At 46.1% G+C, this 26551-nt stretch overlaps 1 protein-coding gene and 1 long non-coding RNA gene across 2 annotated transcripts in view; one reads left to right on the top strand and one right to left on the bottom strand.

The window, feature by feature from the left end:
- Positions 1-6454, top strand: part of LOC134949295 (uncharacterized) — a 110969-nt gene extending 104515 nt beyond the window's left edge. Inside the window, exon 3 of the long non-coding RNA XR_010183135.1 lies at positions 6305-6454. This is a non-coding gene — a long non-coding RNA (uncharacterized LOC134949295). The remainder of the gene's footprint in view (positions 1-6304) is intronic.
- LOC134949294 (cytochrome P450 2G1-like) overlaps positions 1-26551 on the bottom strand; it is a 113843-nt gene that overhangs the window by 70791 nt on the left and 16501 nt on the right. The window contains exon 3 of the mRNA XM_063937791.1: positions 6289-6441. Coding sequence (XP_063793861.1) covers positions 6289-6441 — 153 coding nt within the window. The remainder of the gene's footprint in view (positions 1-6288; positions 6442-26551) is intronic.

Here is a 26551-nt window from a genome sequence, read left to right as displayed (position 1 = left end):
AAGTCACTCACGTAAAACACTGCCTAAAAAAACGAATGACATCGACATCGGAAAAACCGAAAATGCAGAATACGGCAGCTTAGTAAATTAGTCGTAATCAATTCAAAAAGTTGCATATTTACACTTTCGATGTCATTCGTGATTGAACTTTGACCTCAAACGGGAAAATACGATTCTTAGTAAATTTACCCCCATGTTTACACCTGAAACTATTTGTTCTAAATCAGTGTCAAGCCATTCTTCCCAAAGCTCCCAAGTTCCAATCTCAACATGGAGTTGAATTTGAAGTAGAGAAAATCTTGGACTCCTGCTTCTGTAATGACCGACTTAGTATTTTACAGATTAGAGAGAATATGGACCTGAGGAGAGATGCTGAATGAATACTGAAGATGTTCATGGTCCTAGTTGATCAGAAATTTCCATGCAACGTTCCCTCATAAGGCCAAGAAGCATCCTGAGGCCACCTCTAAAAGGGGGTATTGTCACAAAATGGGCTGATGTCCCCAGCCACCAGGTTACTTACCTGTTTCTGGATTCCAGGTTCTGGTTCATTTGCAGGTTTCAAGCATCTCCAGCTGTCTCTGTGGCCATGTGTTGGTTCCCGGCGTTCAACTGTGGTGATTCCTAGTGGCACCACCGTCTCTGTCTGCTGACTTCTGTACCATATTTGGACATTTCTCAGCCATTCACAAGCAACCCAGGGGTATAAATGCATTTTTCATGCAGCTAGCTGATGCCAGGGCAATGATGTCTTCAGGCTAGTGGTGTGATAATCTGAGCTCCTGTTGTTTCCAGTTTCTGTTTCAAGACTCCAAGTGCAACTTACATTTTACAGCACTCTTAGCTCCAGTATTCCAGTTAATTCCAGTGTCTCCAGCATTCCAGTTCAATACCGTTGGCTTCAGCATTTCTGTTAATTCCAGTATCTCAAGCATTCCATTTAAATTCCGTTGACCCCACTATTCCAGTTTAATCTTGGTGAATCCTGCATTCTGATTCAATTATGGTGACTCCACTATTCCTGTTCAATTCCGGTGCCTCCAGCATTCCAGTTAAATTCCGGTGTCTCCACTATTCTGGTTCAATCCCAGTTGCTCTAGTGTTCTGGTTCAATCCCGGTGTCTCCAGTACTCTGGTTCAACCCTGATGACTCCAGTATTTCGGATCAATGGTGGTGACACTAGAATGCCAGTCCCCTAATGGTGTCAGTTTCTTTGATGATTATCTGACTGTCCCACCTGTGCCTCAATTGTGTATGGTCTCATCTTGACCAGTCCAATCATTATACTAGTTCATTTGTTTCATCCTGTGATCCTGTCCTAAATCATGAGTAGGAATTATATCCATCCTCCCAGTTTACGTCTAACTGCCTCCAACTCCATTATAGCCAAAACCCCTAGTCCGGGTCCAAAGCCAAACACAGTTGTGACATGATCTAACACCAGCTTCAGGTTTTGAAGGTGTTCTGCATTATACATGTCTGTCACTATAATGTAATTTAGATAACATTGGGTACAAGGGACCCCTTGTATCACTTGCTCCATGGCTCATTGTCAAAGGGCAGAGGCAGAAGCAATGCCTAACATCATACAATTGTACTTCTGTCTGCATTTGTAGGTATTGTACACATCAGCTAGGTCAATCTTACTAAACCTTAGTCCTCCTGCTAGATTTAAAAATATTATTATTATTATTATTAATATCCTACAGTACATAAACAAGATAATAGAAACAAGAAAAGAGAGACTTAGGGGTCTATTCATGAAGCAATGAAAAAAGTGGAGAAGTGAGACAGTGGAGAAGTTGCCCATGGCAACCAATCGGCTGCTCTGTATGATTTTATAGTATGCAAATTATAAATTTTACTTCAATGCTGATTGGTTGCCATGGGCAACTTCTCTACTGCCACATTTCTCAACACTTTTCACTGCTTCATGAAAAGACCCCTTAAAGCTGAAGACAATATAGGACAAGAGCATGGTAAACAAACATTCTGTAGCTACAGCAGCAGACAACACTGACATAAGTATCAGGGTAGCAGAAAACCATGGGATTTGGTGTAATCGAAGAAGGTTTAAGTAAGAGAAGGAATATACCTTCAATATTCCTAACTCGTGTCCCTACGGTATACCTATCTGAGTAACTTTACTTGCATCCCCCCCCCCCCCCCCCACACACACACACACACACACACACACACACACACACACACACACACCTGCTTACCTGTTACCTACTTGGCTGTTGTATAGCAAACCGAAGACAAATTCCTAGTATACGCAAGTATACCTGGCCAATAAAGTTGATTCTGATTCTTGGTAATGGGTAGTGATCTGTCTGCAATACTGGATTTATTGTGACTTTAAATTCCCTGCACAGACATACCATGCCATTTTTCTTTACTATTGGAATGAATGGAAATGTCCAAGGCCACATTTCACCTTGTATAAGATTTCCTCACCTTCCAACCTGTCCATCTATAGCTACACCTTCTGCCGGATAGTGTATTGTACTGAGCAGGCTTTCTGGAGCTTGGGAAAAGCTCTATTTATTATCATTAGCTTCCCTTTTTATGTGTTGCAAAGCACCAATGCCTATTTGGAAAACAAATGTACTGTAGCTTGGTTAGGGACTGTCTTAAAGGACAAAAGTGGGGCATATGTGATGCTCAGGCTTTTGATGGCAAGCCAATCTAACTGAGTTTTTTTAAACCATTCTCTACCCACAATGCTGTGCCGCTTTTCTGTATGATGTATAAGTCAGTAGTATCCTGCTGGCCATTATATTGCAGAGTACAGACAACACTCCACATGGAATGACTGTATATGTTTTAAGCAGCATCAAAATTTTGTTTGCCTTTATCACAATGATGTTTGTACATTACAGACATTACAGAAACTGTGAGATTACAGAAACTGTTGATTTTGGGCCTACAGTAATTCAGATTTGATCACAGCAACAAATTTGTTAGCAGTTAAGCAAAACCATGGGGGTCATTCCAACCCATTCGCACGCTGCTGTTTTTCGCACCGGTCGGTTCTGCGCATGAGCGTCAGAAGCAGTGCGCAGGCGCATAGTTGCCCAGCGACGGCCGTCGCTGAGCAATGACAAGAAGAATGAAGAAAGCGATCGCTGCCGCAATCGCAAGAATATTGAAAGCAGGAAGGCATTCCGGGGCAGCAACTCACCGTTTTCTAGGTGTGTTGAGTCCAACGCAGGCGTGTCCAGGCATTTGCAGGGCGGGTGTCTGACGTCAATTCCGGGACCGGACAGGCTGAAGACATTGCAGCGGGTGTGTAAGTTGAAAGCTACTCAGAGACTGCACAAAATGTTTTCGTATAGCATGGCTGCACAAGCATTCGCAGCCTTGCTATGCAAAAAAGGCCTCCCCAATAGGCGGCGTCTAGTTGATCGCACGGGCAGCAAAAAGTTGCTTCGTGTGATCAACTCAGAATGACCCCCCATGTGCAGTGCAGGGGGGGGCAGATATAACATGTGCAGAGAGAGTTAGATTTGGGTGGTGTGTGTTCAAACTGAAATCTAAATTGCAGTGTAAAAATAAAGCAGCCAATATTTACCCTGCACAGAAACAATATAACCCACCCAAATCTAACCCTCTCTGCAAATGTTATATCTGCCACACCTGCAGTGCACATGGGGGGTCATTCTGACCCAATCGCACGCTGCAGTTTATCGCAGTGGTGTGATCGGGTCAGAAGAACTGCTCAGGCAGAGGCAGTCACTGGGCAGGGGAGGCGGAACAGCAGTGTTTGGCTGCCGTTTTGTGGGAATGGTCCGGCCAATGCAGGCTTGGCCAGACCGTGCGGTGGTGGGCCGCAGCAGCTGTGTGAAATCACACGCAGCCGCAGCGGGCCGGGGAGCGACGAGTAGCTCCCGGCCAGCACGATAAAGCTGCGCTGGCTGGGAGCTACTCCTAAAGTGCAAAATCATCGCCGCTGGGGAAGGGGGGCGGCACTGACATGCTGGGCGAGGTAGCCTTGTGCTGGGCTTCCCCCCGCATGTCTATGGTCATAATCGTACCCCTGCAAACATAGGCGTGCACAGCACATTTTATTAGGGGGTGCACCGGTGGAGGGGTGTGTCTAGCACCGCCTTTTAGGCGTGTCTAGCACCATCTATTGACGTCAACGCAATATAAAATATCTACCCTTGTGCCAATCCTAATAAAGCAGATACATTGTCAGATGTTGTGGTGTGCACCAAACAAACAACCATGATGGCACTCACTGCAATTACACTGCTCCTCCTCAGCCTGGTCTGGCTGCCCCTCTCTTTCCCCTGCAAGCTGCAGCAGCTTACTACAAGTCAGCCACTCACTGACACTGACAGTCGCAGACTAGTACTGCTGCTGCTGGAAAAACGAGTGACGTGTCAATGCTGCTGCCGGCCGGCCGCCCGCCAGTATTGAATTTGTCTTCCTAAGAGGAACGCTGGCTGCATGCTGATCCTCATCAGTGTCTGGAGTTGGCATAGTATAGAAGGAGAGAGGTGGGCATGTGGTGGGTGTGACGGGTGGGCGGTGGCATCCTTGATTAACCCAGGCGTCCGGTCAGTAATGCAGTCCTGACAGGGTGCAGCGCAGAGGGGACAGTAATCAGCCTGCTCGGCAATCGCTGCATCAGGCATGTGAGATCGGGGTGCCAGACATTAGGCGGTGACTCTGCGCACCAGGCACCTCCCCTGCGCACACCTATGCCTGCAAAATTTTGTAGGGCTACGATCACCTCGGGAATCACCCCCATGGTTTTGCCCAACTGCTAACAAATGTGCTGCTGCGATCAACTCTGAATTACCCTCTTTGTGTCCAGTTCCATTTTTATAGGTTGGCCATTGACCTGTTGAATGAGCCAAATTGCTTGCTTGTCACACCCTTTTACTGCAAACACTTCCAAGCTGCAGAGATTGCTGTTACTGTCTGAGTCCACTTTGTGGCCTTCCAAAGCATATGTACAGATGTAGCCACTTTCATCTTACCCAGGATGCATCTGTATGTGCACATGCATCATGGGTATGACTCAGTGCTCTGAGCTGCAAATATTTGCACCAATGATAGCCCAATGAAAGGTCAATGGGCCATGGGTGTGCATATATACATGCACACACACTTCGGCCAGTGGGGTCAGATTACTCAGTCCTAGGCATGCCAGGGGGGCCCAGGCCTGAGCACACCAGTAGCCATTTTTTTTGTGGAATAATTTTTTTTCCTGTATTATAAATCAGTGGGCGGACATGCGAGCAGCTGGTCGGTCCGCCGGGAGGTGGGATGTATGTGTGTGTCACCTGGCTGTTTGTTTTTTGTCATGGACACCCCTCACAGCCACTTCCACCTGCTGCACCACTGCTAGGATCTTGTGAGTCAATCTCTGCTGCCGGCTCTGGATGGCCTCTTCAGAATCGGCAAGCTCCGGGAGGTGGGCAGGGACTGGGAGGTGGGCAGGCATCCAGCTGGCTGGGCGTGGCCTGTGGGTTTAAGAAGTGACGCAGCTCAGCTCAGTTGTAAGAATTAGCAGCAGGGCTGGTCATCTCTCTTAGGGAACTGGTCTGTTAGGCTGTGACACTGTGAGCTGAGAACTGTGAATGTGAATGACAGATACGGCACTGTGTCTTATAAATTCTATATAAATATTCGATAATATGTTCATCCATACATTACCATTAGTGTTAGTAATATATATATATATAGATAGATAGATAGATGGATCTATATAAATTTATATATAGATATACAGTGTATAGATATATATAAATAGATAAATAATATATATACTGTGGTGACACCCACTCCGGGGGGCCCAGGAAGTTTTTGTACCAGGGCCCAGGATTTCTCTTGGCAGCCCTGACTGCAGCACACCAGTCATGGGTGTGATTAGTCACAGCACAATGAACATGGCTACATCTGTACTCTGTACTCTACTCTGTTCTGACACCATTGTCTCCACATTGCTCCATTCCATACCCCTTAGCTGCCATACTTACCTCTTTCCTCCTCTTCTAGGTCTGTCCCATCTCCATTCTCCCTTCCACTGTGCTGACATTGAAGAGACTAGACAGACCTTCTGCAATTATTATATAGATTGTCTCCATACAATTATCTCTCATCTCTTTGTATCTATTTACATACATTTTCTGAAAAAGTTCTTGCAAACAATGCTCAGAGTAGTCAAACTTTATATACTGTATGAAATGCTTACTGCATACTACCTAGAAAATGTCACTAAATGTTTCCTTTACCCATTCTTTTGCTAATTATATGCGTTTTGTACTAACCATGAGTTTTCTTTAGCTCGGCAACCAGGCGGGATGTCTCTTCTTGAATACGGTCTTCAGTGCACCTTTTCCCAAAGCCAAGATCCCGCAAAACAGGCATAGAAAACCGACGAAGTATCCTCCACCTGTTCATGTTTTTGGTAAAAGACAAGCCTGCAAATAGCAAAGTACAGTAAGTCCTATTACTGTATGTTCGCTGTATTGTCTAAGTTAGAAGATCTATAAATGGCAATGCTAAAACTGACTTGGCTAGAAAGTTCCAACAAGCTGTCACAGTGGAGTCCTCATGCAAAACTTTTAACTATGGCCCTCATTCCGAGTTGTTCGCTCGCAAGGCGAATGTAGCAGAGTTACACACGCTAAGCCGCCGCCTACTGGGAGTGAATCTTAGCTTCTTAAAATTGCGACCGACGTACGCGCAATATTGCGATTACAAACGAGTTAGCAGTTTCAGAGTAGCTCCAGACTTACTCTGCCTGTGCGATCATTTCAGTGCTTGTCGTTCCTGGTTGACGTCACAAACACACCCAGCGTTCGCCCAGGCACTCCCACCGTTTCCCCGGCCACTCCTGCGTTTTTTCCGGAAACGGTAGCGTTTTCAGCCACACGCCCCTGAAACGCCGTGTATCCGCCCAGTAACACCCATTTCCTGTCAATCACATTACGATCGCCGGAGCGAAGAAAAAGCCGTGAGTAAAAATACTTTCTTCATAGTAAAGTTACTTGGCGCAGTCGCAGTGCGAACATTGCGCATGCGTACTAAGCGGTTTTTCACTGCGATGCGATGAAAAATACCGAGCGAACAACTCGGAATGAGGGCCTATGAGTCTGACTTAGAGATGTGCAGTATGCAATGTGAATGCTATGACATGATATTTTGCCATTGTACATGGGTTTGGAATTGCACTGAGCATGTGCCGCGATGGGCTTGTGACGGTGGACGTAGAGTATCTGCAAAGTGAGTGACAGGCATGGAGCATTTGTTGGAGGTTATAGTGTAGTAGCAAATCAAATGCTGAAGAGTCGCGACCGGGTGTGTCACAGCTTGCGACTGTGATCTTGTATGCACAATGGCTATAGGGGGTCATTCCGACCCGATCACTGGCTGAGGTTTGTCACAACGCAGCGATCGGGTCGGAACTGCGCATGCGCCGGCGCCGCAGTGTGCCGGCGCATGGCAGTCATCTCTGCCTAGCGATTGCCTCTGAGACAGAGGTGGTCACTGGGTGGGAGGGGGCTGAACGGCGGAGTTAAGCTGCCATTTAGGAGGCGCGGTCCTGCCAATGCAGGCGTGGCCGGACCATTGGGGGGGGCGGGCCGCGGCAGCTGCAGGAAGTCTCACGCAGCCGCTCCAGCCAGTTGCAGTGACAAATGACTCCCAGCCAGCCGCAGGTGCTGCGCTGGCCAGAAGTTACTCCTGAAATACAAAAGCATCGCCACTGTGCGATGCTTTTGTATTTGTGTGGGGGGGTGGGGCAGCACCGACATGCGGGGCGGACTAGCCCTGTGCTGGGCGTCCCCCCGCATGTCAGGGAGGATGATCGTAGCTGTGCTAAATTTAGCACAGTTACGATCAACTCGGAATGACCCCCATAGTGTTTTATTTCCAATGGCATTGCTGCATATCCGTAGGGTTTCCTAGTAGGACGATTATTGGCTAGGGGTGAGCGCTGGGCCATTTTTCGGGTTTTGTGTTTTGGTATTGGATCTGTGTCTCCTTTGTGATTTGGATCTGTTTTGGTTATAAAAACAGCTAAAATAAAATAATTTGGGGGTGTTTTTGTTCCTGCAGTATTATTAACCTTAATAACATTCATTTTCACTCATTTCCAGTCTATTTTTAACATCTCACAGCCCACAGTATTCTTTTCATCCAGTTTAGGACAAAAGGTTGCACCAAGGTAGCTTGATGACTAAGCTAAGACTTATAAGTGGGCGGTACAATGGCCCTCATTCCGAGTTATTCGCTCGTTAGCTGCTTTTAGCAGCATTGCACACGCTAAGCCGCCGCCTACTGGGAGTGAATCTTAGCATAGCAGAATTGCGAACGCAAGATTAGCAAAATTGCGAATAGAAATTTCTTTGCAGTTTCTGAGTAGCTCGAGACTTACTCTGCCACTGCGATCATTTCAGTCAGTTTCATTCCTGGTTTGATGTCACAAACACACCCAGCGTTCACCCAGACACTCCCCCGTTTCTTCAGACACTCCCACGTTTTTCCCAAAAACGCAAGTGTTTTTTCGCACACACCCATAAAATGGCCAGTTTCCGCCCAGAAACACCCACTTCCTGTCAATCACACTCCGATCACCAGAACAATTAAATTTCTTCGTTAGGCCGTGAGTAAAATAGCTCTTTTGCAAATTTACTTGGCGCAGATGCACTGCGAACGTTGCGCATGCGCAGTTTGCGACTAATCGCTCTGTTGCGAAAAAATCTTACGAGCGAACAACTCGGAATGAGGGCCTAAGTTTGTACTACAAACACGTGGCACTGCAGTGGCAGACAGGATGGCAGTTTTATAAACTATGCCAAGAAAATGCTCCAAACAGAGCATAATGCAAAGAAAAGAGGTGCAAGATGGAATTATCTTTGGGCCCTCCCACCCACCATTATGTTGTATATTAAACATGTGTAAAGTTTAACAAACCAATAATTCTGCAGCGGGGTACACTGGTATTCCACAGGGAATAACATTGTGGTGTAGAGTTGGATCTTGATCCGAGACACCAACAGGCTAAAGCTTTGACTGTTCCCAGGATGCACTGCACCACCTCCTCTATAGCCCCACCTTCAGGCACTGGAGCTCAGTTTGTAAGTTGGTGCCTGCAGTGCAGGTCACTAACAAGTGGGGCTGCACTAGGCAGCCCTGAAAAGAGCTTTTTAGAAGACTTCAAGGGCCGCAGCACTTTCTGTCTTTATGACATGGTGTACTGCGGCTCCATCACCTACTTCAGCGGCGCTGCATACTCCGGCCAGGTTCCCGGGTACTTGCAGCGGAGACGCGCTGGTTTTCAGGCATACCTCCGCTGCCGCTCTCTAGGATCGCGTGGCTGCACTAAAGGGTAAGAGGGTCCCCCAGGTGGGACCCACCGGTAAATCGCAATCCGGTCGAGGTGCCAGGAGATGGACCATGCCACTGGTGTGGACATTGTGCCACACAGGGACCACACTATATCCACCAGAGCAAGGAGCACAGGTCGGATTTACTACAATCCATTTATAAAAGGCTCCACAGTACCCGGTGGTAAAGTCCAGCAGAGGGTATAAGGCGCTGACCTGTAGCCCTTCCCCCAGCTCCGGGCACCATCTACTGCTGGTGTTCCCGCCCTCTATCTGCAGTTCTTTCTCCCTAACTCCCTGACAGGGATTTTGGCACCATTACATAGCTAGGCTGATCTCTGGGACTGCTGGGCACTGTCTCCTCTGTAAATCCACCTGTATCATCAGCGATGTACATTTACAGACACTTAAGTATTCAACATGTCATTTTAGACAGTGTTAGTTAAGAAAAAGTGTAAAGACTCGGATTCTCCCGTATGGCTCGGTTAACCCGAGCGCGCCTGAACGTCATCATCCCGCTGTCTGATTCTCGCGAGATTCAGATTCTATATAAGGAGCCGCGCGTCGCCGCCATTTTTCACTCGTGCATTGGAAATGATAGTGAGAGGACGTGGCTGACGTCCTCTCACTTTGTTTCAGGGGGCTGCAGTGCAAATATCTTTATTCTGGGGACCAGCAGTATTATATAGGAGGAGTACAGTGCAGAGTTTTGCTGACCAGTGACCACCAGTATACGTTGTCTGCCTGAAAAACGCTCCATATCTGTGCTCAGTGTGCTGCATATATCTGTGCTCACACTGCTTAATTGTGGGGACTGGGGACCAGCAGTATTATATAGGAGGAGTACAGTGCAGAGTTTTGCTGACCAGTGACCACCAGTATACGTTGTCTGCCTGAAAAACGCTCCTTATCTGTGCTCAGTGTGCTGCATAATCATATATCTGTGCTCACACTGCTTTATTGTTGGGACTGGGGACCAGCAGTATTATATAGGAGGAGTACAGTGCAGAGTTTTGCTGACCAGTGACCACCAGTATTATACGTTCTCTGCCTGAAAAACGCTCCATATCTGTGCTCAGTGTGCTGCATATATCTGCGCAGGCCCGGCGCTACCCGCTCAGCGAAGGGATGCAGTGCAGGGAGGCGCTGGGACGGAGAGGCGCTCCCCCTGCTCTGCATTCCTTCCCTGCTGCGCCGTCCTTTCCCCCGTACTGCTGCTGCTGCTGTGCCTGTATAAAAGGCACTGGCAGCGGCACTTGTAGCATGAAAATCCTCCTCCCTCCCCTCACCTGTGTGACAGGACAGCGCTGTGTATGGGACAAAAGGGGGCGGGGCGAAACGGGACCGAAGGGGGCGGGGCTAAACGGGACCGAAGGGGGCGGAGCCACACGGACCAGGCTATTGTAGTGTACAGACTCAGAGGGAGACTGGCTTAGGTAAGTGAAGAGTGAGAGGGAAGTGTGTGTGTATTGTGTGTGTGTGTGTGTGTGGTATGTCCGTGTGCGTTTATGTGTGCTTTAAGGACGCTACTACTACAGGGGGGGCATTACGTGTAACGTCGCTACTAATGGGGGGCCATTATGTGTAACAACGCTACTAATGGGGGGGCCATTACGTGTAACAATGCTACTACTAGGGGGGTCATTACGTATAAGGACGGGTGTAGTACTGGTGACCGGCGGTCTCCTGACCGCCGGTCACCTTACCGACGCCGGGATCCCGGCGGGGAGGGGCGAGTGCAGCAAGCCCCTTGCGGGCTCGCTGCGCTCGCCATGCTGCGGGCTCGGTGGCGACCTGCGGTCGCCACGGGTTCTATTCCCACTCTGTGGGTGTCGTGGACACCCACGAGTGAAAGTAGTCCCTGTTGGTCGGCATGCCGACCATCGGGATAGTGAGCCGTCGGGCTCATGGTTGAGGTCATGTGACTGTCGGTCAGCTGACCGGCGGTCACATGACTACCACCCATAAGGACGATACTACTACTGGGGGGGGCATTATGTATAGGATGCTACTATTACTTGGGGGGCATTACATATAACAATACTACTACTACTTGGGGGGCCTTACGTATAAGGACGCTACTACTACTGGGGGTGCACTATGTATAAGGATGCTACTACTACTGGGGGGGCATTATGTATAAGGATGCTACTACTACTGGGGTGCATTACATAGAAGGACGCTACTACTACGGGTGGGGCATTACGTATAAGATGAATAAGATTGTGCTACATTGTGGAGTAATTTTGAATGGGGGTACTATTGTGTGGCTATGCCCCTTACTTGTGAGACCCCACCCCTTTTCCCGGTGCGCGCCAAAGGAATATGGGAGGGCGCAAATTTATAGTTTGCAGGGGGGCGCCGAACACCCTAGCAACCGGCCCTGTATCTGCGCTCACACTGCTTTATTGTGAGGACTGGGGACCAGCAGTATTATATAGGAGGAGTACAGTGCAGAGTTTTGCTGACCAGTGACCACTAGTATTATACGTTCTCTGCCTGAAAAACGCTCCATATCTGTGCTCAGTGTGCTGCATATATCTGTGCTCACACTGCTTTATTGTGGGGACTGGGGACCAGCAGTATTATATAGGAGGAGTACAGTGCAGAGTTTTGCTGACTAGTGACCACCAGTATTATACGTTCTCTGCCTGAAATACGCTCCATATCTGTGCTGCATTGCAGTATATAGTAAGAGTACAGTGCATAATTTTGCTGACCACCAGTATATAATATATAGGAGTACGGTACAGAAGGCCACTGCTCTACCTACCTCTGTGTCGTCAAGTATTCTATCCAGATATACCTGTGGTGCATTTCAGTTTTGCACAGTTTGCTGACCACCAGTATATAATATATAGCAGTACGGTACAGTAGGCCACTGCTCTACCTACCTCTGTGTCTTCAAGTTTACTATCCATCCATACCTGTGGTGCATTTCAGTTTTGCACAGTTTGCTGAACACCAGTATATAATATATAGCAGTGCGGTACAGTAGGCCACTGCTCTACCTACCTCTGTGTCGTCAAGTATACTATCCATCCATACCTGTGGTGCATTTCAGTTTTGCACAGTTTCCTGACCACCAGTATATAATATATAGCAGTACGGTACAGTAGGCCACTGCTCTACCTACCTTTGTGTCGTAAAGTATACTATCCATCCATACCTGTGGTGCATTTCAGTTTTGCACAGTTTGCTGACCACCAGTATATAATATATAGCAGTACGGTACAGTAGGGCACTGCTGTACCTACCTCTGTGTCTTCAAGTATACTATCCATCCATACCTGTGGTGCATTTAAGTTTTGCACAGTTTGCTGACCACCAGTATATAATATATAGCAGTACGGTACAGTAGGCCACTGCTCTACCTACCTCTGTGTCGTCAAGTATACTATCCATCCATACCTGTGGTGCATTTCAGTTTTGCACAGTCTGCTGACCACCAGTATATAATATATAGCAGTACGGTACAGTAGGCCACTGCTCTACCTACCTCTGTGTCGTCAAGTATACTATCCATCGATACCTGTGGTGCATTTCAGTTTTGCACAGTTTGCTGACCACCAGTATATAATATATAGCAGTACGGTACAGTAGGCCACTGCTGTACCAACCTCTGTGTCGTCAAGTATACTATCCATCCATACCTGTGGTCCATTTCAGTTGTGCGCAGTATATATAGTAGTAGGCCATTGCTATTGATACTGGCATATAATTCCACACATTAAAAAATGGAGAACAAAAATGTGGAGGGTAAAATAGGGAAAGATCAAGATCCACTTCCACCTCGTGCTGAAGCTGCTGCCACTAGTCATGGCCGAGACGATGAAATGCCATCAACGTCGTCTGCCAAGGCCGATGCCCAATGTCATAGTAGAGAGCATGTAAAATAAAAAAAACAAAAGTTTAGTAAAATGACCCAAAAATCAAAATTAAAAGCGTCTGAGGAGAAGCGTAAACTTGCCAATATGCCATTTACGACACGGAGTGGCAAGGAATGGCTGAGGCCCTGGCCTATGTTCATGGCTAGTGGTTCAGCTTCACATGAGGATGGAAGCACTCATCCTCTCGCTAGAAAAATGAAAAGACTTAAGCTGGCAAAAGCACAGCAAAGAACTGTACGTTCTTCTAAATCACAAATCCCCAAGGAGAGTCCAATTGTGTCGGCTGCGATGCCTGACCTTCCCAACACTTGACGGGAAGAGGTGGCACCTTCCACCATTTGCACGCCCCCTGCAAGTGCTGGAAGTAGCACCCGCAGTCCAGTTCCTGATAGTTAAATTGAAGATGTCACTGTTGAAGTACACCAGGATGAGGATATTAGTGATGTGCACCGGAAATTTTTCGGGTTTTGTCACGTGTTTTGGTTTTGGATTCGGGTCCGCGGCCGTGTTTTGGATTCGGACGCGTTTTGGCAAAACCTCCCTGAAATTTTTTTGTCGGATTCGGGATGTGATTTGGATTCGGGTGGTTTTTTTTTTTCAAAATACCCTCAAAAACAGCTTAAATCATAGAATTTGGGGGTCATTTTGATCCCATAGTATTATTAACCTCAATAACCATAATTTCCACTCATTTTCAGTCTATTCTGAACACCTCACACCTCACAATATTATTTTTAGTCCTAAAATTTGCATCGAGGTCGCTGGATGGCTAAGCTAAGCGACACAAGTGGCCGACACAAACACCTGGCCCATCTAGGAGTGGCACTGCAGTGTCAGACAGGATGGCACTTCAAAAAAATAGTCCCCAAACAGCACATGATGCAAAGAAAAAAAGAGGCGCACCAAGGTCGCTGTGTGACTAAGCTAAGCGACACAAGTGGCCGACACAAACACCTGGCCCATCTAGGATTGGCACTGCAGTGTCAGGCAGGATGGCACTTCAAAAAAATTGTCCCCAAACAGCACATGATGCAAAGAAAAAAAGAGGTGCACCAAGGTCGCTGGATGGCTAAGCTAAGCGACACAAGTGGCCGACACAAGCTAAGCGACACAAGTGGCCGACTGCGGGTGCTCCTTCCAGCACTTGCAGGGGGTGTGCAAATGGTGGAAGGCGCCACCTTTTCCCGTCAAGTGTTGGGAAGGTCAGGCATCGCAGCCGACACAATTGGACTCTCCTTGGGGATTTGTGATTTAGAAGAACGCACAGTTCTGTGCTGTGCTTTTGCCAGCTTAAGTCTTTTCATTTTTCTAGCGAGAGGATGAGTACTTCCATCTTCATGTGAATCTGAACCATTAGCCATGAACATAGGCCAGGGCCTCAGCCATTCCTTGCCACTCCGTGTCGTAAGTGGCATATTGGCAAGTTTACGCTTCTCATCAGACGCATTCAATTTTGATTTTTGGGTCATTTTACTGAACTTTTGTTTTTTGGATTTTACATGCTCTCTACTATGACATTGGGCATCGACCTTGGCAGACGACGTTGATGGCATTTCATCATCTCAGCCATGACTAGTGGCAGCAGCTTCAGCACGAGGTGGCAGTGGATCTTGATCTTTCCCTATTTTAACCTCCACATTTTTGTTCTCCATTTTTTAATGTGTGGAGTTATATGCCAATATCAATAACAATGGCCTACTACTATATATACTGCGCAAAACTGAAATGCACCACAGGTATGGATGGATAGTATACTTGACGACACAGAAGTAGGTAGAGCAGTGGCCTACTGTACCGTACTGCTATATATTATATACTGGTGGTCAGCAAACTGTGCAAAACTTAAATGCACTACAGGTATGGATGGATAGTATACTTGACGACACAGAGGTAGGTACAGCAGTGGCCTACTGTACCGTAATGCTATATATTGTATACTGGTGGTCAGCAAACTGTGCAAAACTTAAATGCACCACAGGTATGGATGGATAGTATACTTGACGACACAGAGGTAGGTACAGCAGTGGCCTACTGTACCGTAATGCTATATATTATATACTGGTGGTCAGCAAACTGTGCAAAACTTAAATGCACCACAGGTATGGATGGATAGTATACTTGACGACACAGAGGTAGGTACAGCAGTGGCGTACTGTACCGTAATGCTATATATTATATACTGGTGGTCAGCAAACTGTGCAAAACTTAAATGCACCACAGGTATGGATGGATAGTATACTTGACGACACAGAGGTAGGTACAGCAGTGGCCTACTGTACCGTACTGCTATATATTATATACTGATGGTCAGCAAACTGTGCAAAACTTAAATGCACCACAGGTATGGATGGATAGTATACTTGACGACACAGAGGTAGGTACAGCAGTGGCCTACTGTACCGTAATGCTATATATTATATACTGGTGGTCAGCAAACTGTGCAAAACTTAAATGCACCACAGGTATGGATGGATAGTATACTTGACGACACAGAGGTAGGTACAGCAGTGGCCTTCTGTACCGTACTCCTATATATTATATACTGGTGGTCAGCAAAATTATGCACTGTACTCCTACTATATACTACAATGCAGCACAGATATGGTGTGTTTTTCAGGCAGACAACGTATACTGGTGGTCACTGGTCAGCAAAACTCTTCACTATACTCCTCCTATATAATATACTGGTGGTCCCCAGTCCCCACAATAAAGCAGTGTGAGCACAGATATATGCAGCACACTGAGCACAGATATGGTGGTCACTGTCAGCAAAACTCGCACTGTACTCCTCCTAATATAATACAGATGCTCCCCAGTCCCCACAATTAAGCAGTGTGAGCACAGATATATGCAGCACACTGAGCACAGATAAGGAGCGTTTTTTTCAGGCAGAGAACGGATAAAACTGGTGGTCACTGATCTCTGCACTGTACTTCTCCTATATTATACAGCTGCTCCCCAGTCCCCACAATTAAGCAATAAGTAAGCACAAATATTTGCATCAACAATAAACGGAGAGGACGCCAGCCACGTCCTCTCCCTAACATTTCCAATGCACGAGTGAAAATGGCGGCGACGCGCGGCTGCTTATATAGAATCCGAATCTCGCGAGAATCCGACAGCGGGATGATGACGTTCGGGCGCGCTCGGGTTAACCCAGCCATACGGGAGAATCCGAGTATGCCTCGGACCCGTGTAAAATGGGTGAAGTTCGGGGGAGTTCGGTTTCCGAGGAACCGAACCCGCTCATCACTAGAGGATATGGGTGTTGCTGGCGCTGAGGAGGAAATTGACAAGGAGGATTCTGATGGTGAGGTGGTTTGTTTAAGTCAGGCACCCGGGGAGACACCTGTTGTCCGTGGGACGAATATGGCCATTGACATGCCTGGTCAAATTACAAAAAAAATCACCTCTTCGGTGTGGAATTATTTTAAAACAAATGCGGACAACAGGTGTCAAGCCGTGTGTTGCCTTTGTCAAGCTGTAATAAGTAGGGGTAAGGACGTTAACCACCTCGGAACATCCTCCCTTATACGTCACCTGCAGCGCATTCATCATAAGTCAGTGACAAGTTCAAAAACTTTGGATGACAGCGGAAGCAGTCCACTGACCACTAAATCCCTTCCTCTTGTAACCAAGGTCCTGCAAACCACACCACCAACTCCCTCAGTGTCAATTTCCTCCTTAGACAGGAAAGCCAATAGTCCTGCAGGCCATGTCACTGGCAAGTCTGACGAGTCCTCTCCTGCCTGAGATTCCTCCGATGCATCCTTGAGTGTAACGCCTACTGCTGCTGGCGCTGCTGTTGTTGTTGCTGGGAGTCGATCGTCATCCCAGAGGGGAAGTCGGAAGACCACTTGTACTACTTCCAGTAAGCAATTGACTCTCCAACAGTCCTTTGCGAGGAAGATGAAATATCACAGCAGTCATCCTGCTGCAAAGCGGATAACTCAGGCCTTGGCAGCCTGGGCGGTGAGAAACGTGTTTCCGTTATCCTCCGTTAATTCACAGGCAACTACAGACTTGATTGAGGTACTGTGTCCCCGGTACCAAATACCATCTAGGTTCCATTTCTCTAGGCAGGCGATACCGAAAAAGTACACAAACCTCAGAAAAAGAGTCACCAGTGTCCTAAAAAATGCAGTTGTACCCAATGTCCACTTAACCACGGACATGTGGACAAGTGGAGCAGGGCAGACTCAGGACTATATGACTGTGACAGCCCACTGGGTAGATGTATTGCCTCCCGCAGCAAGAACAGCAGCGGCGGCACCAGTAGCAGCATCTCGCAAACGCCAACTCATTCCTAGGCAGGCTATGCTTTGTATCACTGCTTTCCAGAAGAGGTACACAGCTGACAACCTCTTACGGAAACTGAGGAACATCATCGCAGAATGGCTTACCCCAATTGGACTCTCCTGGGGATTTGTGACATCGGACAATGCCAGCAATATTGTGCGTGCATTACATCTGGGCAAATTCCAGCACGTCCCATGTTTTGCACATACATTGAATTTGGTGGTGCAGAATTATTTAAAAAACGACAGGGGCGTGCAAGAGATGCTGTCGGCGGCCCGAAGAATTGCGGGCCACTTTCGGCATTCAGCCACCGCCTGCCGAAGACTTGAGCACCAGCAAACAGTCCTGAACCTGCCCTGTCATCATCTGAAGCAAGAGGTGGTAACGAGGTGGAATTCAACCCTCTATATGCTTCAGAGGATGGAGGAGCAGCAAAAGGCCATTCAAGCCTATACATCTGCCTACGATATAGGCAAAGGAGGGGGGAATGCAACTGACTCAAGCGCAGTGGAGAATGATTTCAACGTTGTGCAAGGTTCTGCAACCCTTTGAACTTGCCACACGTGAAGTCAGTTCAGACACTGCCAGCCTGAGTCAGGTGATTCCCCTCATCAGGCTTTTGCAGAAGAAGCTGGAGACATTGATGGAGGAGCTAAAACAGAGCGATTCCGCTAGGCATGTGGGACTTGTGGATGGAGCCCTTAATTCGCTTAACCAGGATTCATGGGTGGTCAATCTGTTGAAATCAGAGCACTACATTTTGGCCACCGTGCTTGATCCTAGATTTAAAACCTACGTTGTATCTCTCTTTCCGGCAGACACAAGTCTGCAGAGGTTCAAAGACCTGCTGGTGAGAAAATTGTCAAGTCAAGCGGAACGTGACCCGTCAACAGCTGCTCCTTCACATTCTCCCGCAACTGGGGGTGCGAGGAAAAGGCTAAGAATTCCGAGCCCACCCGCTGGCGGTGATGCAGGGCAGTCTGGAGCGAGTGCTGACATCTGGTCCGGACTGAAGGACCTGCCAACGATTACTGACATGTTGTCTACTATCACTGCATATGATTCTCTCACCATTGAAAAAATGGTGGAGGATTATATGAGTGACCGCATCCAAGTAGGCACATCAGACAGTCCGTACGTATACTGGCAGGAAAAAGAGGCAATTTGGAGGCCCTTGCAGAAACTGGCTTTATTTTACCTAAGTTGCCCCTCCTCCAGTGTGTACTCCGAAAGAGTGTTTAGTGCAGCCGCTCACCTTGTCAGCAATCGGCGTACGAGGTTACTTCCAGAAAATGTGGAGAAGATGATGTTCATCAAAATGAATTATAATCAATTCCTCCGTGGAGTCATTCACCAGCAATTGCCTCCGGAAAGTACACAGGGACCTGAGATGGTGGATTCCAGTGGGGACGAATTAATAATCTGTGAGGAGGGGGATGTACACAGTGAAAGGGGTGAGGAATCGGACGATGAGGAGGAGGTGGACATCTTGCCTCTGTAGAGCCAGTTTGTGCAAGGAGAGTTTGATTGCTTCTTTTTTGGTGGGGGCACAAACCAACCAGTCATTTCAGTCACAGTTGTGTGGCAGACCCTGTCGCTGAAATGATGGGTTTGTTAAAGTGTGCATGTCCTGTTTATACAACATAAGGGTGGGTGGGAGGGCCCAAGAACAATTCCATCTTGCACCTCTTTTTTCTTTCATTTTTCTTTGCATCATGTGCTGTTTGGGGACTATTTTTTTGAAGTGCCATCCTGCCTAACACTGCAGTGCCACTCCTAGATGGGCCAGGTGTTTGTGTCGGCCACTTGTGTCGCTTAGCTTAGCCATCCAGTGACCACAGTGCACCTCTTTTTTTCTTTGCATCATGTGCTGTTTGGGGACTATTTTTTAAATCGACCATCCTGTCTGACACTGCAGTGCCACTCCTAGATGGGCCAGGTGTTTGTGTCGGGCACTTGGGTCGCTTAGCTTAGTCATCCAACGACCTCGGTGCCAATTTTAGGACTAAAAATAATATTGTGAGGTGTGAGGTGTTCAGAGTAGACTGGAAATGAGTGGAATTTATGGTTATTGAGGTTAATAATACTATGGGATCAAAATGACCCCCAAATTCTATGATTTAAGCTGTTTTTGAGGGTTTTTTGTAAAAAACACCTGAATCCAAAACACACCCGAATCCGACAAAAAATTTTCAGGGAGGTTTTGCCAAAACGCGTTCGAATCCAAAACACGGCCGCGGAACCGAATCCAAAACCAAAACACAAAACCCGAAAAATGTCCAGTGCACATCACTACTGCTATCTGAATATTTAGTACAAGTATTCTGTGATATACATCCAGTCTTTACTGTGTACTGTTATATCTGTATACATACATATCTATGGGGGTAATTCTGAGTTGATCGCAGAAGGAACTTGGGGGAGAGTTAGATTTGGGTGTGGTGAGTTCAATCTGCAATCTAAATTGCAGTGTAAAAATAAAGCAGCCTGCACAGAAACAAAATAACCCACCCAAATCTAACTCTCTCTGCAAATGTTATATCTGCCCCCCCTGCAGTGCACATGGTTTTGCCCAACTGCTAAAAAATTTCCTGCTGCGATCAACTTGGAATTACCCGGTCCAATGCAGTTTTATTGTTTATCTGTAATGATTCCTGCATTGTACCTGTGACTGAGTGTGCCTGTATCTGCTGTGTGGTTTCTATTCTTGTGTATCACATATATTGATATCACTATATTCTGTACCCTGGGGGCTAGGTGCGTCAGGGTCTCATATAATATATAGTGCTACACAGGGTATACTGTTTTGTATTTCTCAGCGCTTCACTATTTCCACATTTTTTTATGTTACAGCCTTATTCCAAAATGGAATAAATTCATTTTTTCCCTCAAAATTCTACACACAATAGGGGTCATTCCAAGCTGATCGCTCGCTAGATACTTTTAGCAGCCATGCAAACGCATTGTCGCCACCCACCGAGGAGTGTATTTTCGCTTTGCAGAACTGCGAACGCTTGTGCAGCAGAACACCTGCAAAATAATTTTGTGCAAAACAAGACCAGCCCTGTAGTTACTCTTTGTGTGCGTTGATTCTAACGACGGAGGGATGGCTTTTGATGTCACACCCCCCCAGCATTCGCCCAGCCACGCCTGCGTTTTCCCCGACAGGCCTTTGTTTTTCTAAGCACTCCCTGAAAATGGTCGATTGACACCCAGAAACGCCCCCTTCATGTCAATCTTCCTGCATTTGCCCGTGCGACTGAAAACTTTGCTAGAACCTGTGCAAAACCACAAAGGACATTGAACCCGTACGATGCGAGTGTGCATTGCGGTGCATATCCAGATTAGCCATTTTTTTCACTGATCGCTATGCTGCAAAAAACGGTAGCTAGCAATCAACTTGGAATGACCCCCAATAACCCATAATGACAACGTGAAAAAAGTGTTTTTGAGATTTTTGCTAATTTATTAAAAATAAAAAACTAAGAAATCACATGTACATAAGTATTCACAGCCTTTGCTCAATACTTTGTTGTTGCAACTTTGGCAGCAATTACAGCCTCAAGTCTTTTTGAATATGATGCCACAAGCTTAGCACACCTATCTTTGGGCAGTTTCGCCCATTCCTCTTTGCAGCGCCTCTCAAGCTCCATCAGGTTGGATGTGATGTGTCGGTGCACAGCCATTTTCAGATCTCTCCAGAGATGTTCGGTCATATTCAAGTCTGGACTCTGGCTGGGCCACTCAAGGACATTCGCAGAGTTGTCCTGAAGCCACTTCTTGATTTCTTTGCTGTGTGCTTAGGGCCTTTGTCCTGCTGAAAGATGAACCGTCGTGCAGTCTGAGGTCATGGAGCATGTTTTCATCCAGGATGTCTCTGTACATAGCTGCATTCATCTTTCCCTCTATCCTGACTAGTCTCCCAGGTCCTGCCAATGAAAAATATCCCCACACCATGAGGCTGCCATCACCAGTCCTACAGGTGCATTTTGGCAAACTCCATGTGGGCTGCCATGTGCTTTTTTACAAAGGAGTGGCTTCCGTCTGGCCCCTCTACCATACAGGCCTGATTGGTGGATTGCTGCAGAGATGGTTTTCCTTCTGGAAGGTTCTCCTCTCTCCACAGAAGAATGCTATAGCTCTGACAGAGTGACCACCAGGTTCTTTGTCACCTCCCTGACTAGGGCCCTACTCCCCAGATCGCTCAGTTTAGATGGCCGGCCAGCTCTAGGAAGAGTCCTGGTGGTTCCAAACTTCTTCCATTTATGGATGATGGAGGCCACTGTGCTCATTGGGACCTTCAAAGCAGCAGATATTTTTCTGTACCCTTCCCCAGATTTGTGCCTCAAGACAATACTGTCTCAGAGGTCTACAGACAATTCCTTTGACTTCATGCTTGGTTTGTGCTCAGACATGCACTGTCAAGTGTGGGGCCTTATATAGACAGGTGTGTGCCTTTCCAAATCTTGTCAAATCAACTTAATTTACCACAGGTGGACTCCAAATAAGCTGTAGGAACATCTCAAGGATTATCAGTGGAAGCAGGATGCACCTGAGCTCAATTTTGAGCTTCATGACAAAGGCTGTGAATAATTATGTACATGTGATTTCTTAGTTTTTTATTTTTAATAAATTAGCAAAAATCTCAAAAACACTTTTTTCACATTGTCATTATGGGGTATTGTGTGTAGAATTTTGAGGGAAAAAAATGAATTTATTCAATTTTGGAATAAGGCTATAACATAACAAAATGTGGAAAAAGTGAAGTGCTGTGAATACTTTCTGGATGCACTGTATAATGTAGTCAACACTAATGTAATTGGATATAATAATAAGTATTATAAGGTATGGTTGCCTGCATTATATATCAGTGCCTCCTCCCCCCCCCCCCCCCCCCCCACACACACACACACACACACACACTGTAGCAGGTCCCCCATGCAGTAGTGGATTTACCACTAGGGAATCAAAGCAGCCACAAGGGCCTGGCGGTTCCAAGGGGGGCTCGCCGACAGGTCATGGAGTCGGGAGGGCATCTCTGATTTCCGTTAAAAATGTCTGAGTGCTGGACTGGCTAAATACACCCGGCAGGCTGTCAATATCTAGATAGCTGCCAAGTGCCAGTTGCCTGCACCTGCCTGTGCACAGTGCCTACAACAGTGTGGTTTTAAGTTCAGCACAGACAGTGTAATGGTTAGCATTACTGCCTTACTTTACTGCCTCACAGCACTCAGGTCATGGGTTCAATTCCCACCATGGCCCTAACTGTGTTTCATTTGTGTATTCTCCCCTTACTTGTATGGGTTTCCTCCGGGTACTCCAGTTTCCTCCCACAATCCAAAAATATACTGATAGGCTAATTGGGTCCCAACAAAATTAACCGTAGCGTGAATGTATGTGCTTACACATGTGGTAGGGAACATAGATTGTAAGCTCCGCTGGGGCAGGGACTGATGTGAATGGCCAAATGTTCTCTATAAAGTGCTGCAGAATAAGTGTGCACTATATAAATATCTGGTAATAACAATAAATACACCAGTACAACAACCATCCGCCTGCTAAAATCGGCGGGGGGCAGATTAGGGATCATACACTGACTGGGGGTGGGGGCATAATGAGCGGGTACCTGTCTGCTACAATTGGTGAGGGTGTACACAGAGGATGGTTTGAGGAAGGGGGGCACCAAATCGATGTCTTGCTTAGGGCCCCATGAGGTCTAAATCTGCATTTGGCTCATATACAGCCAATCATCAATTACTGTACCTCTTTTTGAACCCTGTTGCAGAGATCCTATTACTGCATCAACTATTTTTAGTTGAGTGGTGTATTTGCTGTGAGTGGAAGTCGAAGATAGGGAAAAGGACTTTGCAAGATTTAATGGCCACACATATGAGAGGCAGCAAGAATCCTGACAGTGACAGCAGTCCCAAATTCATGAGTCGAGAGATTTGCCATGGTCCATGCTGTCAGTGAGGGGGCACTTTCTGATATGCTTGCCAATAAGACCAGAGTGACAGGATATGATGTTGTTTTGTCATGTGTTTAGACCAATTTATTTTAACAGGTCACTATAGAAAAGCTGAAATTGAAAGTTTGTGCAACATGGAAAAGCTCGTATCAAGAGGGGTTGTTGAAAGAGGAGTGCGCTGCTGCTCAGGTTGCAGTCTTTCTGTTCTCCATGAAGTCTTCATGCCCTATCCAAAATTGGCCACGAGTTCTCTACTGAGTATGGGCCTGATTCAGAATCTGTTGCTGTAAGGGCAAAGTCATAATGTAATGTTCATGACATTATGCATGCACAGGACCTTTACTGTGCATGTTCAGTATGGGTCCTGCATCGTCAGATGTAGTAAGCCTGCAAACACCAATTGATGGACAGTTTGCAGCCATTTAGGGGCAGGGAGAAGGTGGCAATGGTCTCGGTTTCCCCGTGTGTAAATGGGTAGGCCAGGGTCTCTGTCTTCTGATGGAAATTTCCTGGTCTCGACAATGGAGCTGCAGTGGCCAATCTTAGTAACCTCATGGTTTACTCAGCTGGCCTATGGTGTCATCGGTGATCCAATGCTGCATTCTCGGATGGGTGGTCCCATGCAAGCAGGAGGCATCTACTTATACCTGATGCCTCTTGCTGCATTACCATATGTTAACATTCCAAATAAGCAGCAGCGATGCTCTTTCCATTTGGACTTAAATCAGGCCCTCTGTGCTGTCTTCACTATGTGTTTTATTGCAGTCTTCACTGTACTGTACATGTGATTAAGATGGTGTCTCTGTGTTTGATGTTTGTGTACTTAAACTTAGTGTGGCTGTGGCTGGGCCAAAAACTTGTTGGAATTGTGTTTAATTCCTTGGAATATGAGACCACCCGAACTTCTGGAATTCGAGTCAATCCGAGCCACAGTTTAGGTTTTTCTCCCAGACTGAGACTCCAAATCAAGACAAAAATCATCATCATCATCATCATCATCATCATTTCCATCATCATCCCAGCACAGGATTCTCATGGGTTTAAGATTCTATATAAGGGACCCGCTGTGGTGACTCTGCACCAATTCACTCAGTTCTCTGACACGCTGCTTTGTGCTCCGCTGTACTCTTCTGGTTCAAGTGTCTGTGCTGTGTCCATATGAGTAGCTGTACTGTGTCCAGAACCCAGACAAGTGGCTGTGCTGTGTCCAATCACACAAATTGTTGTGCTATGTCCAGACTCCATATACAAGTGGCTGTGCTATGTTCCTTTAAAGTGGCTGTGCTGTGTTCCTCTAAAGTGGCAGTGCTGTGTTTATTTAGTGGTTGTGCTGTGTAAAAATTTACAAAATTGAAAAAAAAGTTTAAAAAAGGAAAACTTTTACAAAAAAATAAATAACGTTTTGTAAAAAGTAAAGAAAAGTGAAAAAATTAACAAAATTTTCTTTTCTTTTGTGCTGTACTCCACTTTGTTCCATAACATACAAGTTCTGTTATAATGCAGGCTGTACCCCACTGTGTATCCATAACCTGTATGTTATGGATACACAGTGGGGTACAGCTTGCGTTGTCACAGAACTTATATGTTATGAAAATAAAGTGGGGTACAGCACAAAAGAAAAAAATACTTTTGTTCATTTTTTTACTTTTCTTAACTTTAATAATAATAATAATAATAATAATAATAATTGAGACTTCAAAGGCCAAACCCCACTGTGTATCCATAACATACAAGTACTGTGACTTTGCAGGCCTTACCCCACTTCATTCATATAAGCGTTCTAACTCGGCACCGTCATTTGTGAACACAGTTTAAGAAAAAGTTAAAGCGGACCTAAATTGGGTAGAGAAGAAGGGCACAACAGTGTTTTTGAAGGAGCATGGGAAGATGGTGGAATCGCAAGAATCAGGATTAATTAAAAATTTAAAGAAATGTAAGAAAAGTGAAAAAAAGCAAAAAAACTAAGTTTTGCTTTTGTGCTGTACCCCACTGCATATCCATTACATACCAGTTCTGTGAAAATGCAGGCCATACCCCACTGTGTATCCATAATGTACACGTGCTGTGACTCCGCAGGCCATACCACACTGTGTATCCATAACATGTAAGTACTGTGACTGCTGTGTGGCAATGTTTCATAGATGTGTTGTAAACTGCTTTGTGTTTGTGCCACTGCTCTGTTGCTTAGTAACTAGCCAGCTTTCAGTAGCATTTGGCCTAAAGCAGATTAAATATTGTGAACTGTGAGGTGGTCAAAATTGAATGAACATAAGTGGAAATTAAAGTTATTGAGGTTACTATTACTCTATGAATAGGGACGTAGCCAGAACTTTGTGGACCCCGTAGCAACATTTTGAAGGGGCCCCTACCCAAATGCTCCTAGAGAGACACCTCTCCACAGCAGTTGCTAATTTTATGCCCTAGTTCATTTTCTGGACCATAGTAGTGCCTTGGTCTATATTATGCACCATAGCAGGGATTTAATTCATTTTCTGAACCATAGTAGCGCTCTAATTCACATTATAGGGCTGCCAGTATACATTATGCCACACAGTATCAATTCACATTATGACATACAATGTCCCCAGCTCATATTATGCCACAATGCAGTGCCTTCACTTCATATTGTGCCACATTTCAGGGCCCCAGTTCATATTATGCAACATTATTATTCCCCTCAAGTTAATTTTATACCACATTACAATGAACAGGTCAAGTTGCATAAATAGAAAGATTTCAGGCTCCATGGCAAATATTTGTAAGTGCCCCTATGTACCACCGAATGACAAAATGTGTATATAACATATGTAACTTTCACAGATAAAAGGGGCCCCTCTCAACCCTGGGCCCCATAGCAACGGCACTGTCTGCACCTATGGTAGCGATGCCCTTGTCTATGAATAAGAAAAGGCCCACATTATGTGATTTTAGCTTTTTTGCACATTTTTGAAACAAAAAATGCAAAACTAAAACCATACCAAGCTATGTTTATGTGGCATAGTAACTGTACACACCAGAAGATGCCTTAAAGCTACAAACAGTC

The sequence above is a fragment of the Pseudophryne corroboree genome, chromosome 8 (assembly GCF_028390025.1).
Source record: "Pseudophryne corroboree isolate aPseCor3 chromosome 8, aPseCor3.hap2, whole genome shotgun sequence".
In the NCBI taxonomy this organism is placed as follows: Eukaryota; Metazoa; Chordata; class Amphibia; order Anura; family Myobatrachidae; genus Pseudophryne; species Pseudophryne corroboree.
This window is presented reverse-complemented; position numbering and strand designations above follow the sequence as displayed.